Genomic DNA, 17,256 nt, shown 5'->3' on the forward strand with positions numbered 1-17,256 from the left:
TTCGACCGTCAACAATAATTCCAGTCAAGGCCAAACCGAAACCAAACGCCCCGCCGGGGCCTACGCCGCCGCCTCCGCCGTCGCTCCGCAGATGACAACACGCCGCCCGGCCGACCATAGAGCGGCCGCCGGGCCTAGAGCGCCGCGCCCCCGGGGCGGGGCCTGAGCGCCCGGGTTCACGCTAAAGAGCGTCGAGACGTGTGCAAGTGTGTGTTTCGTTTAGTTCTGAGAATGTGAGTTGAAGGGCTGGGTTCCGAAGTGCTCACGCAGCTACTGGATGAGTATTACGGCTGATCTCAGTACTTTTGAACAGTTTTGGGAAGGTCTAGTGACTCCTTTGGTTTAGTTTGTTTGGCGAAGGAGAGTTTTTCCCTTTGAGTCATGGACACCTACCGCATTTTTTTCTTTAAAAAATTCATTTCCAAATTATTTATTGGGAAAATAATTTCGACTCCCCTTCCTTCAATTGCCACCGTTTTCTTCATAATTCCTAAAACAGCCCCCAGTAGGAAATGTTTGCTTGTCACATTCATGTTTCATTTACCCCCCTCCAAGTTCAACTACAAAAACGCAAATTCTGCCAAATGAATGTAAGTGAAATTATGTTACGTTTTCCTGTTTAATGTAATAACTTCATTGCTTTAAAATTATGATTTTAAATCATCTGCAAGAAAATTAATGGAAACATTTAAGGAATTTCTAGATTTAAAATCTCATGACATTTTGAGAATTGCTGTTTTTCAAGACCAACTAGATTCTGCAGTCAGTACACTTTCAGTATGGGGGCATCTTTAAAATTACATGTTTACTTAGTTTTCATGGTCATGCTTCTTGGCTTATTTTTTTCCCCTATCAAATATTCAATCATACAAAAAAGAGAGCTTTAGTGAACTTGATGTGCTATTTATATCTTACTAACCTGCAAGTTCTTGTGCACAAATCTAGCCCAGTGCCTTGTCCACATTATTTAATTCAAGATATTTCAGTTAAGAATTCAAATGAACTTTTACGCTAGCTGAAAAAAAGTTGTAAAATGAAATTAGGCAGACTTATTTGTTGTAAATAAACTTTTTAGAGCAGAAGAACTTAGATGTTGGTGCCTCCCTGGTGGCACAAGGGGTTAAGCATCAGCATTATGAAGCAATTCTCAGCTACTGCAGCAGGAGTTTGCTCCCCACAAGGGAGGTGACCCATATGGTGCAGCAGACCTCTCCTGTCTTGTGGCTGCTCCCATCACCAGTGTATTTTATTCAATCTGCCTGTTCTGCTCCCCACTCAGTCTTTGATAAATCCTCTCATCCCCACCCCCCAGCACACCTCTGGCCTGTACCCTAGTTCTTGTATGCATAAAGAAATAAATCTTTGAAAAAAAAGAACTTAAGATGTTCCATTTCTCCAGTTATAATGCACAGTGTATGTAAGAATGTAGTTTATTTCTTAATAACATATATTATTTTAAATATTATTAACAATCAAGGCGAAATAATACCAGTTGCTCTGAGAACATAAAACTTACATTGTACTTTGGAAATGAATAGATACCACCACATATTAATACCAAATTCATTAACTTAAAATTGTTAACATATTCCTTGAAGTAATTTCATTTCACATATATGGGGTCCAGCCAAGGTACATTTGGCATAATAAGTTTTCATCAGTAGCTTCTTGTATAAGGTAATGTACATGTCCTTCAATAGACAATGGCAGCCCTGTTACTCTGTTTCGGGTCTTGATTACACCTTGCAGTCGCTGGTCAATGTCAAGAACATGGGTCTTGGCCTAAAGAGAAGAAATTGAAAATCATAAGGACTAAGGACCCAATGACATGTGGATGTTGATCATTTGGAATTATTACCTTTCTTTTACTTAACAAATATTGATGTTATTTTACTGAGCATTACCCACTTTTTTGGTAAGAGCAAATAAAGAGAAGAAATTAAATACAATAACTTGGGATATTGATTTTGGTATGTTGAAATGTTGATCCAATATGAACTGCTTGACATTTTTCTAGACTATGAAATACCAAAGAATTGCTTCCACATATCAATTCCAGAAAAATAATAATTAAGAAATCTATCTTGAAAGTGTTTATAACTTAAAACATTTGGATGAATATTTTAATAACCAATAATCTAATACCTAACATTTAGGTTATGTTAGTATATGATTATGACCACTCTGTGAGCTATTTGAAATTCTGTAATTTCTCTCATTTAAGAGAACATATGGAGAATGCAAAGTGAGAATGATATTATCAGAAAAAAAATTCTCAGTCCATTGTCACTTATTAAAAATAACTGCAAATTTTGAGGCTTTAATATAAGTAAGAAGTCAATTTCTATAGATTAAAGCTTAGATATTGCAGTTCAATAACTGGAAAAAAAACTTATGGCATTGTCATATTAGAGAACTAGGCTTCAGAGTATTCAATGATTCAGTCATTGATATTATTTTGAATCAGCTCTCACTTGTGGAAACAGACAATATCAGCACATATCAAATTGTATGGTCTTCTAACCTTTTCATTGACAACTTCCCCAGTTTCATTAAGTGATGCTTTGGAATGCCCTTTCACTGGTTTACTCCATTCCACAAGAGGATCATGTAGAAAAGTCTTCAGGACACTAAAATTCAAACAAATATTATGGTAACAACACAATTATTATCTTTGTAAAACTAAAATTTCTCTAAAATCAACACTATATGAAGAACAAGTGAAGAATGAGAAACTAATAGTAGCATACGTTACTACTACTTCAGTAGTATGTAATTAATATTTTATGTAAAATTACTGTTTTATGGTGAGGGGAGGGGAAAAAAGAACAGGGAGGGAAGAGATAAGATAGAAGAGGATCAGAGGTTTTCTTGGACAGTAGAAAAAAATGAGTTCTGTGAACCATTTCTAAAGGCTTTGTGCACTGGTAAATGAATTTTTGTTAAATGAATGAATTTAACCCCTGCCATGTCTCCAATGACCATAAAATATTTATAATTACCATATCACCATTTAGACCCAGGCGAGTTCTAGTGCTCTAGGTATCAAATCCAACTACCTATGGCAGCTCAAATTCAAAATTTCCGAAACGGAATTCATTAACCCATTACAAACTTTTTCTGTATTTCTCAAGTCAGTAAAGAATAACATCATGCACCTATTTGCCCTGAGCAAAATTCTAATATTCATTCTTGCCTACTCTTCCTCTTAACACTCAACTCTACCTCCTAAATCTTTAGAATCTTTCTATTATCTCCACTTCTGTAACAACCTCATCCCATGTACCATCACATCGTCCTGCATTGCAATAGCCCTCTATCTAATTTTCTGGTCTTTAGCCCAAAAAGGGAATTACAGTTTTTCAAGATTGCAAATCTGATGATAAATTCCTCTTTTTTTTTTTTTTTCAATTTTTTTCTTAAAATCCTCCAATGACTTTTGGTTGTTTTCAGCTCAAAGTCTAAATGTGCAAACCAGTTTCATGTGAACCTTTAGAATCTAGACCTGCTCATCTGTTGCAGCATCATCTTAGTACCACTTCCTTGAAGTCTATGCTCTAGAAAATAATACTGAATTTCTCAGGCAGTCCACAACTTGCCTTGATATTTCTATTCTCTTCCCTTTTGTACGGTCAACCCTATTTATCTCTAAGGTCTCAGCTGCATCCTCTAGAAATTATTCCCTGACTTCCTCAGATTCCTATTAAGTAACCTCTAATCTTTCTCACATGATGCCATATTTCCTCTTTCAGAGAATTTTCTTTTGCCTATGTCTAATTAACCCCTGTATTCTACCAAAATGCTTGGTAGATTAGCTTTTTTTTTTTTAAGATTTATTTATTTATTTGTTTATTTATTTATACAAGCACTGGGTACAGTCAGAAGCGCGGGAGGGTGAGAGAATTCACCAGAGCCAGAGCAGGGAGCAGAGCAGGCAGAAGGACCAAAGTACACTGCTGAGGGGAGCAGCGGGCGGCAGGAGGTCTGCGCGCCATACGGGACCCTCCTCCAGTGGCCAGGGAGCAGCTGGGGATCAAACCGGCGCTGCAGAGGCTGTGGGTAGCATCCCAACCCAGCGTTCACTTTGCTGCACCACCGGGGAGGCCCTAGATTAGCTTTTAAAGAAATAAGGTTAATAAGTAAGTTTAACAAGTTCTTTTAAAAACTTCCCATAGCTAACATATTTGACAGTGAAAGACTGATTTCTATGCTACTAAGAACAGGAACAAGATATAGAGAGAAAATTCTCGCCACATTTATTCCAAATTTACCTAATTAGGGCAATTAGACCAAAGGGGTGGGGGCGGAGGGAAATATTGGAAAGGAAGTAAAACTACTTTCTAATTGCAAATGACATGCTGTTGTAGAGAGAGAGAATCTTAAGGTATCTATAAAAATACTATTACAACCAATAAACAAGCTCAATGAGGCCACAGGATACAAGACTGTGAACATACTGTAAATAACCGGGGAATTCTATTCCCCGTCCCAGACATCAGAACAGATTTTGTTTTGGGAAGCAGTCATGTGAGAATGTGATGCCTACAGAGAAGCCAATTTTTTAAATTGGTTTACTAATTTTTTTAATTGTTAAACTAATGACCAAGGAGCCAGCTAAAGAAGATTTTAGCAATGGGCACCTAGCATTTGCATCTCCACAATGCATTCCTTAGAAATCAGAAAAATGACTACATTATAACATTTGCCTTCCCCTGCATAAAGATTGCACTTGCATTTCTTTAGGTCAAGGTAATTTAGCAAATGTAAAGATCTAAACCTATAAACAAAACACAGAATCTCCCTGTTAATTCTTAATTAAATTTTTGCAAAGGGTGACTCACTGTCCCTTTTCTTCTTCTCTATGTATGCTACTCTGTAACAAAGTACATAAACTAAATTCTAATTTAAGAGTAGTTCTCACAGAGTAAAATCTGTCCAAGTTTTTCCAGGGTTGGAATCTCCACTTCGATTATCTAATAAACTGTTCAGTTGGCACCAACAAAGGGGTCACAGAACTGCTGAAACTATCTGGAGTATGGAGAGGACCTGGCCCTTTGGTGCCAGCAGGGCCCATTGAACCTGGAGTTCCAGCACTCACTAGGTGAGTTCTACCAGGATCTCTGAACTAGCGATTAATTGTCCATGGTTCTTGAGCTAGTAGAAATGTGCTTTATGTTGTCCAGGTGGACAGGTTTTCCACAGGGTTGGGAAATCCTGAATAGGTGTTCAGGTTTTCCTGGTTCTAAACCAGAGGTCTAATAAAGGCAGTAAGTTTAGAGTTCAAGCTGTTGTTTTCTTCATTCAGACATCTAAGTTGACAGACTGGTTCAATTAGCCAAAACAAAATCTATCGTGAATGAGAATAGCTTTGGCTAATTCCAAAGACAAGGAATATTTTGTTCCCTTTAAATGGCACAATCATTATCTCCAAGTGGTTGGAGATTAGCAGAGGTTGAGATTAATTCTTGAGATAGATTAATTCTTGATGCATGTAGATACATGAATTCCAGTAAGGAATTCCAGACTACGCACCTAAATAGTCTGGCTAATCAGGGCCTCTCTGGTGGTGCAAGGGGTTAAGCACCACACTATGAAGCAATCCACAGCCTCTGCAGCATGAGTTCGATCCCCAGCCAGCCAGAAAGAAACCCACATGGCGAAGCAGATATCTCCTGTCTCACCTGCTGCTACCCTCAGCAGTGTATTTCAGTCTGCCTGTTCTGTTCCCTACTCTATCTCTGGTGAATCCTCTCACCCCCTTGCATCTCTGGCCTGTACCCCAGCTCTTATATGCATAAATAAATCTTTAAAAAAAATAGCTTGGCGGGCCTCCCCGGTGGCGCAGCAGTTGAGCGCTGGGTTGTGAAGCTGCCCGCAGCCTCTGCAGCGCCGGTTCAATCCCCGGCTGCTCCCCGGCCACAGGAGGAGGGTCCCACATGGCACGCAGACCTCTCCTGCAGCCCGCTGCTCCCCTCAACAGTGTACTTCGTCAGTCTGCCTGCTCTGCTCTACACTCTGACTCTGGTGAATTCTCTCACCCTCCCGCACTTCTGACTGTACCCAGTGCTTGTAAAAATAAAAAAAATCTTAAAAAAAAAATAGTTTGGCTAATCAGGGGACACTATAAGGCAATCACCAGCACCCAGAGCCCCTACAATTGCCTTAAGATATTGTTAGGAAAACCCAGACATACACAAATAGAACCAATTCAAGGGTGACACTTTGAGAAACACAGCTACAAATAGCAAACTGTGATCCATGTCCAAGTAACCAGTTTGACTTGAACCTGTATGGAAACAATCAAAATCCAAAACTTGAGAGGGCATCCAGTGACCAGCTGTTTGCTAATATGCCTGTAGAAATCAAGTGTCATATGGAGCACACATTTGCAAGTGGCTCCCTTCATGCAAGAAGATGACTAGAAGAGATCTTTCTTTAAAGTGTCTCAGATGAGGCACAAATGAATTGCCCAGTTTTATATATAAGCATACACTACTAGAAAAAGTCAGCTCAATAATCTAACAAAATAAATGGGATACACACTTGAGTGGTGTTTGTAAGCATCCAAGAATGGAATAGTCTTCCTGAAAGGAACTTAACAAAAGTCAAATTAAGACTGTCTCAGAACTAAACAAAACAGAATGTTACATAAGCTAGCTTAATACCTAAGTCTATAAAATTTTAAAAGCTCCTCCATTATCCATTACTTTTGGAGCTTCTAGGCCCTGATGCTATCTCACAATTCCTCCTCCCTCACCAAACCAAAACAAAGGTATTTGATTCGGGTTTTTTTCTTCTTCTTCATTAAACTAGCATTATTTTATATTCTTCTTCACTTTTTTCACAAGAAAAATGTCTCTCCTCAGGTGTGGTCACCATAATTCTCCCATCACCAAACTACTCAAAATCTTCTACCATAGTCCATTGTGCTCACCACATCTTTCTCCTCCATTCTTTCCTGGATGCTTTAGATCTATGGTCAGCTTTCAAGGGTTAGTTTAAAAGTTTGTGTTTGAGCCTTTGCATGGATTCTTTGTATATAACATATAAGTGAAACTATCTGGTATTTATCTTTCTCTTCTGGCTTGTTTCACTTAGGATAATCCCTTCTAGTTCCATCCGTGTTGCATGAGTTTTTTTTTTTTTTTTTAAGATTTATTTATTTATTTATACAAGCACTGGGTATAGTCAGAAGCGCGGGAGGGTGAGAGAATTCACCAGAGCCAGAGCAGGGAGCAGAGCAGGCAGAGGGACCGAAGTACACTGCTGAGAGGAGCAGCGGGTGGCAGGGGAGGTCTGTGCGCCATGTGGGACCCTCCTCTGGTGGCCAGGGAGCAGCTGGGGATCGAACCGGTGCTGCAGAGGTTGCGGGCAGCTTCGCAACCCAGCGCTCAACCACTGCGCCACCGGGGAGGCCCCAAGTTTTTTGATTGTTGACTAGTTTTCCATTGTGTGTGTGTGTGTGTGTGTGTGTGTGTGTGTGTATATATATGTCATGTCTTCTTGATTCATCACCTATCCTGGGATATTTTGGTTGTTTCCATATGTTAGTGGTTGCAAATACTGCTGCTATAAACATGGGAGTGCAGATTTCCTTTTGAATTAGTGGTTTTGTGTTCCTTGAGTAGATACTTAGGAGTGGAATTGCTGGGTCATATTGCAGATCCATTTTAAGTCTTTTGAGGAACTTCCACACTTCTTTTCATATGGGCTGATTCAGTCTACATTCCTACCAAAAGTGTAAAACAGTTGCTTTTCCTCCACATTCTCACCAGTTCTTGCTTCTATTTTTGTATGCTCTCCCACCGCCCCCTGATATGGACCATTCTCACAGGTATGAGATGGTATCTCAATGTAGGTTTGATTTGCATTTCCCTGATGACAAGTGATGATGACAGCCATCTGCATGTCTTCTTTGGAGAAGTGCCTATCAAGTTTTTCTGCCCATTTTTAGATTGGATTCTTTGTTTTCATTTTGTTGAGTTGTATGAGCTCTTTGTGGATCTTTGATAGCAGCTCCTTGTAAGATGAATGAAGTGCACATTTTTTCCCATTTAGTAGGGTGTCACTTTGTTTTGATTACTGTCTCATTTGCTGTACAGAGACTTTTTAGTTTGATGTAGTCCCAGTTTTCATTTTTTTAAAGATGTATTTATTTATGCATAAAGAACTGGGGTATAGGCCAGAGGTGGGGGTGGGGTGAGAGGATTCACCAGAGACAGAGTGGGGAACAGAAGAGGCAGATTTCACTGAAATACACTGCTGAGGGGAACAGCATGCGAGACAGGAGAGGTCTATTGTGCCATGTGGGTCAACTACCTGGCTTGGGGTGGAACTTGTGCTGCAGTGGCTGCAGATAGCTTCACAGTGCTGCGACTTAATCCTTTGAGCTACCAGGGAGCCCCCCCTTTAAAAAAAAAGATTTATTTTATTTATGCGTACAAGAGCTGGGGTGTAGGCTAGAGGTGCTGGGAGGGTGAGAGGATTCACCAGAGACAGAGTGAAGAACAGAACAGGTAGACTGACTGAAGTACACTGCTGAGGGGAACAGCAGGCAAGACAGGAAAGGTCTGCTACGCCATGTGGGTTAGCTCCCTGGCCAGGGATTGAACTCATGCTGCAGTGGCTGCTAATTGCTTCATATTGCTGAGACTTAATCCCTTGCACTACTAGGGTTTTTAATATATTCCTTCATGCTGAAGTTGAATCTGTAAAGATGTTTCTGAAGTTTATGTTGTGGATAGTTTTGCCTATTATTTCTTCTATGTGTTTTCTGGTTTGAGGACTTATATCCAACTCTTTTATCCATTTTGAGTTGGTTTTTAATGTGTGATGTGAGACAGTGATCTAGTTTCATTCATTTTATGTGGCAGCCCAATTTTCCCAAAACCATTTATTGAAAAGGCTTTCCTTGTTGCAGGGGCTATACTTTGTGCCTTTGTCATAGATTAGTTGTCCATAAATGTGTGGTTTTATTTCTGGGCTTTCAATTCTATTCCATTGGTCTGAATGTCTGTTTTTGTTCCACTACCATGCTGCTTTAATTATTATGGTATTGTGGTATGGCCTAAAGTCTAGAAGAGTGCTATCTCCATTTTTCTTCTATTTAGTCAAAAGAGTTTTCACTATTCAGGGCCTTTTGTGTTTCTACATGAATTTAAGTAATATTTGTTCCATTTCTTTGAAGAATGCCATTGGGATTTTTATTGGGATGCATTTAACCTGTAAATTACTTTGGGTAGGAAGGCCACTATGACAATGGTTTTTCCTATCCATAAGCAAGGAACTATTTATATTCCTTGGGTTTTATTGTATTTCTTTTTCTTTTTAAAGATTTTTTTATTTATTTATACAAGCACTGGGTACAGTCAGAAGCGCGGGAGGGTGAGAGAATTCACCAGAGCCAGAGCAGGAAGCAGAGCAGGCAGAAGGACCCAAGTACACTGCTGAGGGGAGCAGAGGGCGGCAGGGGAGGTCTGCAAGCCATGTGGGACCCTCCTCCGGTGGAGCAGCTGGGGATGAACCAGCGCTGCAGAAGCTGCTAGCAGCTTCTCAACACAGCGCTCAACTGCTGTGCCACCCGGGAGGCCCTTGTATTCTTTTAACAATGTTACATAGTTCTCCTTGTATAGGTCCTTCAACTTCTTTCTTAGGTTTAATTCCATATACTTAGTTTACAGATGGGATGGCTTTCTTAATTTCTTATTCTAACTCATTGTTTACATATAAAAAGACTAATTTGGGGGTGTTCATTTTGCAACCTGCTACTTTGCTGAACTGGTTTATTGTTTCATTTTTTAAGATTTATTTATGTATCCAAAAATTGGGGTATAAGCCAGAGGTGCAGTGGGTGAGAGGATTCACCAGAGACAGAGTAGGGAGTAGCACAGGCGAATCTACTGAAATATACTGCTGAGGGGAACAGCGGGTGAGGCAGGGGGGGTCTGCTGTGCCATATGGGTTAGCACTGAGACTTTAACCCCTGTACCACCAGGGAGGCCCCTGGTTTATAATTTTAATTAGATTTCTGTGAAGTCTGTGTATATTATATCATCTGCAAAAATTGATAGCTTTACTTCTTCTTTCCCATTTTATCTCTTTCTCCTATCTAATTACTCTAGCTAGAAATTCCAATACTATGTTGAATAGTAGTGGTGACAGTGGACATTCTTGTCTTATACCAGATCTTAGTGGAAAGGCTTTCAGTTTTTCCCATTGAGAATGATACTAGCTGTGGATTGCCACATATTGTTTTATTATGTTAGGATATGTTCAATTTAGCCCTAAATTTTCTACGGATTTCATCATAAATGGATGCTGGATCTTATCAAATGTTTTCTCAGTATCAACTGATATGATCATATGATCATTTATTTTCACTTTTGTTGATGTGGTTAATTACACTGATTGATATTTGGATGTTAAATCATCCAAAGTGTATCTAGTATAAATTCCACTTGCTCATGCTGTATAACCTTCTTAATGCATTGTTGGATTGATTTGCTAAAATTTCATTTAGGATTTTTGCATCTCGGTTCATTAAGTAAATTGGTCTGCAGTTTTCTTTCTTTGTGTTGTATATGTTTGGTTTTGATATTAGTGTGATGTCCTCATGTGTTTGGCTGTATTCCTTCATCCTCAATTTTTTTAAAAGTCTGTACAGGGTGGGTATTAGTTTGTCTTTGCATGTTTGGTAGAACTCATTTGTGAGCCATATGGTCCTAGACTTTTGTTTTGGGGAGAGTTTTTTTTTTTTTAAAGTTTAATTTTTAATTTTTTTTTATAAATAATAAATTTTATTTTTATATTCCCCCATACAATCGCAAACCCCCCATTCTGATCCCAATCCCTCCCCTCCCACCCCCCACCCCCAAAAAAGTGTCTCTGGTTCATAGTTTTTTGTTGATTTTGATTTCCACTTTCTTATAGTTATTCATTTTCCTGGTCCCTTATTTAAGTTTTCTAGATTCCTGCTATGAGTGAGACCATCCGGTATTTTTCTTTTTCTTTTTGGCTTATTTCGCTGAGCATGATCCCTTCCAGCGCCATCCATGTTGCTGCAAATTGCATGTGTTTATCTTTTTTGAATGCTGCGTAATATTCCATGGTATATATGTACCACATCTTCTTGATCCAGTCATCTATTTTTGGGCATTTGGGCTGTTTCCAAAGCTTAGCTATTGTAAACAGTGCTGCTATAAACATAGGGGTGCAGGTGCTCTTTGGAATTGATGTTTCTGTGTCCTTTGGGTAAAGACCTAGGAGTGGAATTGTTGGATCATATGGAAGCTCTATGTTTAGTAGGTCCAGAAATCTCCACACAGTTCTCCATAGTGGTTGGACCAGTTTGCACTCCCACCAACAGTGCAGAAGAGTTCCTTTTTCTCCACACCCTCGCCAACATTTGTTGTTGCTAGTTTTTTTAATATGTGCCATTCTCACTGGTGTAAGATGGTATCTCATGGTAGTTTTGATATGCATTTCCCTGATTACAAGTGATGTTGAACATTTTTTCATATGCCTGTTGGCCATTTGCATTTCCTCTTCAGAGAAGTTTCTTTTTAGCTCTTCTGCCCATTTTTTGACTGGATTATTTTCTTTGTTGTTGTTGAGTCTCATCAGCTCTTTGCAGATTTTTGTGATCAGTCCTTTATCATTAGTGTTGGGTGCAAAAATGTTCTCCCAGTTGGTGGGGTTTCTCTTTGTTTTTGTTATTGTCTCTTTTGCTGTGCAAAAGCTCTTTAATTTGATGTAGTCCCAGCTGTTTATCTTTGCCTTCACTATCACTGCTTTGGGTGATGTGTCTGTAAAGATGTCTTTGATGTGCAAATCACGTAGTGTTTCGCCCATATTTCCTTCTATGTATTTTATGGTTTCAGGTCTTATGTCTAGTTCTTTAATCCATTTTGAGTTGATTTTTTGTGTATGGTGTGAGATAGTGGTCAAGCTTCATTCTTTTGCATGTAGTGACCCAGTTTTCCCAGCACCATTTATTGAACAAACTTTCTTTGCTCCAATGCATAGTCTTTGCTCCTTTGTCAAAGATTAGTTGACCATAAATCTGTGGGTTTATTTCTGGATTTTCTATTCGATTCCATTGGTCTGTATGTCTGTTCTTGTTCCAATACCATGCAGTTTTGATGATTATGGCTTTGTAGTAGAGTTTGAAGTCTGGGAGTGTGATGCCTCCATTCCCTTCTCTTTTTTTCAGGAGAGCTTTGGCTATTCAGGGGTTTTTGTGATACCATATGAATTTCATCAATAATTGTTCTATTTCTTTGAAGAATGACATTGAAATTTTGATTGGAATAGCATTGAATCTGTATATTGCTTTTGGTAGGATGGCCATTTTAATAATGTTTATTCTTCCAATCCATGAGCAGGGGATGTCTTTCCATTTCTTTGTGTCTTCTTCTATTTCTTTTAACAGTGTTTTATAGTTTTCTTTGTATAGGTCCTTTACCTCTTTTGTTAGATTTATTCCCAAATATTTGATTTTTTTTGTTTCGATAATAAAAGGGATGGTTTTTTTGATTTCTTCTTCTTCAGATTTATTGTTTGTGTATAGGAAGGCTACTGACTTTTGCGTGTTGATTTTGTATCCTGCCACTTTACTGAACTGATTGATGAGTTGAATTAGTTTTTCTGTGGAGTTTTTGGGGTTCTCTATGTATATTATCATATCATCTGCAAATAGTGATAGTTTCACTTCTTCTTTTCCTATTTGGATTCCTTGGATGTCTTTCTCTTGTCTTATTGCTCTGGCTAGGACTTCCAGTATTATATTGAAGAGCAGTGGTGAGAGTGGACATCCTTGTCTTGTTCCAGATCTTAATGGAATTGCTTTCAGCTTTTCACCATTGAGAATGATACTGGCTGTTGGCTTGTCATAGATGGCCTTTATGATGTTGAGGTAAGTTCCTTGTATCCCAAGAATTTCAAGGGCTTTTATCATGAATGCGTGTTGCACTTTGTCAAAAGCTTTCTCAGCATCTATTGATATTATCATATGGTTTTTATATTTCGTTTTGTTGATGTGTTGGATAACGTTGATTGATTTTCGGATGTTGAACCATCCTTGTGTCCCTGGAATGAATCCTACTTGGTCGTGGTGAATTATCTTATGGATACATTGTGGGATTCTGATAGCTAAAATTTTATTGAGGATTTTTGCATCAGTGTTCATTAGGGAGATTGGCCTGTAGTTTTCCTTTTTTGTGTTGTCCTTATTCGGTTTTGGTATTAGTGTAATGTTGGCTTCATAGAACGTGTTTGGTATTGTCCCTTCCTTCTCAATTTTTTGAAAGAGTTTGTGAAGGATAGGCACTAATTCACCTCTGAATGTTTGGTAGAATTCATTTGGAAATCCATCAGGTCCTGGGCTTTTGCTTTTGGGGAGGTTTTTGATTACCATTTCAATTTCGCTAATTGTAATTGGTCTGTTTAGGTGTTCTATTTCTTCTTTATCTAGCTTTGGGTGATTGTAGAGTTGTAGGAATTTGTCCATCTCCTCTAGATTGTTGAACTTGTTTCCATACAACTGTTCATAGTAGTTACTGATTATTCTTTTGATTTCTGCTGTGTCTGTTGTGATTTCTCCTCTTTCATTTGTGATCCTATTTATTTGTGCTTTCTCCCTTTTTTCCTTTGTGAGCCTGGCTAGGGGTTTGTCTATTTTATTTATTTTTTCAAAGAACCAGCTCTTGGTTTCATTGATCTTTTGGATTGTTTTTTTAGTTTAAATTTCATTTATTTCTGCTTTGGTTTTTATTATTTCTTTTCTTCTACTGGTTTTGGGTTTTTTTTGTTGTTCTTTTTCTAGATCTTTGAGCTTCGAGATTAGGTTGTTTCTTTGAGTTCTTTCTCGTTTCTTGATGTGAGCTTCTATTGCTATATATTTTCCTCTTTTTACTGCTTTTGCTGCATCCCATACATTTAGGATATTGGTGTCCTCCTTGTCGTTCAATTGAAAGAATTTTTTAATTTCTTCTTTGATCTCCTCATTAGTCTAGTGGTCTTCCAGTAGTGTGGTTTTTAATCTCCATGAGGTAGGAAAGTTCCTTGCCTTCTTTTTATGGTTCATTTCTACTTTGATGCCTTCATTGTCAGAAAAGATGGTTGATATGATTTCAATCTCGGTGTATCTGTTGATGTTTGTGTTGTGCCCCAGTATGTGATCGATCCTGGAGAATGATCCATGTGCGCTTGAGAAAAATGTGTACTCTGTTTTTTTGGGGTTTAGTGTTCTATAGATGTCTGTTAAGCCCAAATGCTCTAGGTCCTTATTTAGAGCTTTAGTTTCTTTACTTATTTTTTGTCTTGTTGATCTATCCATTGTTGATAGTGGTGTGTTGAAGTCTCCCACTACGTATGTGTTTTCTCTGATGTCTGTTTTCAGAGAGGACAACAGTTGTCTGATATATTTTGGTGCCCCTTCGTTAGGTGAGTATATGTTAATGAGTGTTATTTCTTCTTGAAGTATTGTCCCCTTGATCATAATGTAGTGACCAGTGGGGTCTCTTATTTTTTTGAGTTTGAAGTCTGTTTTATCTGATATAAGTATAGCTGTTCCTGCTTTCTTTTTTGGTCCATTTGCTTGTAGGACTGTTTTCCATCCTTTAACTTTGAGCCTATTTTTATCTTTTGTAGCTAAATGTGTTTCCTGGAGACAGCAAAAGGTTGGGTTTTGTTTCTTAATCCAGGCTGCAACTCTGTCTTTTCATTGAAGAGTTTAGTCCATTTACATTTAGAGTTAATATTGATATGTTAGCATTTGTATTTGCCATTGTGTTTGTCTTTCCTTTGATTTTATTTATTTATTCTTTTAATAACTTTTGTTTTTGGCCTTCTTTCGTTGTTATTCGTCCCTCTGAGGTTCTGGCTTTAGGATTCCTTGTAGTATTTTTTGGAGTGGGGGTTTAGTCGTAATGAAATTCCAGAGTTTCTCTTTGTCTGGGAATGTCCTTATTCTTTCTTCATAGAGGAAGGAGAGCTTTGCGGGATAGAGTATTCTTGGTTGGCATCTGTTTTCTTGGAGTCTGTTGACTATGTCCCTCCACTCTCTCCTTGCACGTAGTGTTTCTTCAGAGAAGTCTGATGTCAGTCTGATTGGTTTTCCTTTGAATGTTATCTGTTTCTTCCCTCTTGTCAGCTTCATTATTTTTTCCTTGTCCTGGATTCTTGGGAGCTTCACTATTATGTGTCTTGCTGTATTTTTCCTTTCGTCATGGAAGTTTGGTGTTCTTCTTGCTTCTTGTATATCAATTTTCAGCTCCTTCTTCACATTTGGGAAGTTCTCTTCAATTATCTCCTAGAATATTTTCTCTGTTCCTACATCTCTCTCCTCTCCTTCTGGAATTCCTATAACTCTTATATTTCCTTTCCTCATGGAGTCAGATAGTTCCCGAAGTCTTTCTTCGTTCTTTTTCCTTCGTACTTCTCTTTCCTTTTCTGTTTTGGTTCTTTTTATTTCTGTGTCTTCAAGAGTACTTATTCGTTCTTCCATTTTATCTATTCTGCTTTCATTGCTTTTCCCAGAGTTCTTTAGTTCCTCCATTAATTCTTTGATCTCCTGCGTTTCTTTTGCTTCCCTCTTTAGGGACTCAATTTCCTTCTTCTGATCATTGTTTTCCTTTATGAGTTCTGTCATTTTTTTAATCACGGCAATTTTAAATTCTCTTTCTGGAAGGCTCAGAAGGTCTTCCAAGTTACTCTCGTTGCAATGTGGGGGGTGGTTTTCTTTTTGTGGTGTGCTTTTTTCCTGAGTTGTTAGGTTGTGTGTGGTTCTTCTACTCCCTACTGTCTGTTTTCTAATTTGTCGTATGCATTGGGACACTGTGTTGCTCGGACTGGCCGGCATCTTGGGTGAACTTCTCCGCTCCCCTCTGGCTCCTCCAGGAGCCGTCTCTGGCTTCTGAGGGAGCTTTCTGCTGGTTTCAGGAAGTCTACTGAAGAAATGTCCCTGTTCTAAAATGGCAACGCGGGACTCAGTCCCTGAGCATCCGGTCGCAGGCACACTCTTCTACGCGCCCGGTCTGCCCCGGCCATGGGTGCCTGTTCCCTCTGTGGGCTCAGACTGCTGGTGGGAAGGGGCCTGGCGTGGGCTAACTTCCCAGCTGGCCACTGTCTCCTCCAGGAGCCTTCTGCCCTTTTCAAGCAGTCTTAAGAAATTTCTCTGTTCTATGGGGTGTCAGTGACTTTTTTTTTCTGGTCGCTAGGTGGCGCCCGAGAGCTCTCCTGTTGTCCTTGGGGGCTGTTTTTCGACCCCCCACCCCGTGGGACAGGGAACAGAGCAGGAATGGTAGGGTAAACCTCAACAGCTTTGGGGTGCTGTGTCTGCCTTTTGCCCCACCATCGTGGAGAACCCACACCCCGAATTTCGTGCCCGTGGTCTCAGTCCAAAGCCCTCAGGTCCAGGACGTGGGCTGTAGCCCAGTTCAGTGGCTCGGGAATGGCGCCTTTTGCACCCCGCTCCCGTGCCTGGGCGCCTGGTTCCTGCTTACTCAGTGAGGGACTTTCACCCCAGTGAGGGCCTCCGCGTGTCTCCCCGGAAGCCTAGGTCACAGGCGAGGGGACCTGGGCAGCCCCGATCCCGATCCGCGTTTGCTTTACAAGCGCGCCAAGCTCGCGCTTTCCCGCGCAAGCTTACCGGCCGGCCCGGGGTGTGTGCAGGTCTCCTCCAGAGTTGCTTTGTTCTCTAATGTTGCTGGGAGCCGTTCACTCACCACCGCAGCGAATCCTGCAGGGTTCTCCACAGCTCCTGTTCATGGGGTGTGGTGGCTGCAATAGTTCTTTCCACTCACAGTCCCGCTTGCTGCGTAGTTTGTTCTTGTTGGTCGTTTTAGTTTGTTGTTTTCCTCCTCTCTGCTGGTCGGAGAGTGCCGACTCTGTGGGTGGGGGAGGGGAGCAGGGTTCTGCGCTTTCCTCCCTTCTAGTCCTCTTTTATGCCACTTTCTTCTTCAGGTAGTTTGCTGGAGTCGTCCGTTTATCTTCCGTGTCCCAGTTCTCACTGGGACCTGCCGCTTTTCTTCCCTATTAACTTTTTTTTAATGGGAGATCTTACTCACAGCGTCTCCTCGCCGCCATGTTGCTCCGCCCCAAGATTGCCTTTTTTTTTTTAATGGCTGAATAATATGTCATTGAATTATATAGCATATTTTCTTCATCCATTCATCCATCAATGAACACAGGTTGTTTTTATTTCTGGTTCTTATAAAGAACGTTGTGGTGAACTGTAAGGTATACCTTAATAAGGCT

The 17,256-nt window shown here is 39.8% G+C and overlaps 1 protein-coding gene across 2 annotated transcripts in view; it reads right to left on the reverse strand.

Annotated features, from left to right (window-relative positions):
- Positions 1-1,608: 1,608 nt before the first annotated feature.
- Positions 1,609-17,256, reverse strand: part of ATR (ATR checkpoint kinase) — a gene marked incomplete at both ends in the record, with an annotated part of 123,423 nt that continues 107,775 nt past the window's right edge. For both annotated transcript variants that reach the window (XM_084231548.1, XM_084231547.1), the window contains 2 exons: positions 1,609-1,782; positions 2,525-2,630. In XM_084231548.1, coding sequence (XP_084087674.1) covers positions 1,609-1,782; positions 2,525-2,630 — 280 coding nt within the window. The remainder of the gene's footprint in view (positions 1,783-2,524; positions 2,631-17,256) is intronic.

This window comes from Talpa europaea (genome assembly GCF_964194135.1).
Source record: "Talpa europaea genome assembly, chromosome: 4".
NCBI lineage: Eukaryota > Metazoa > Chordata > Mammalia > Eulipotyphla > Talpidae > Talpa > Talpa europaea.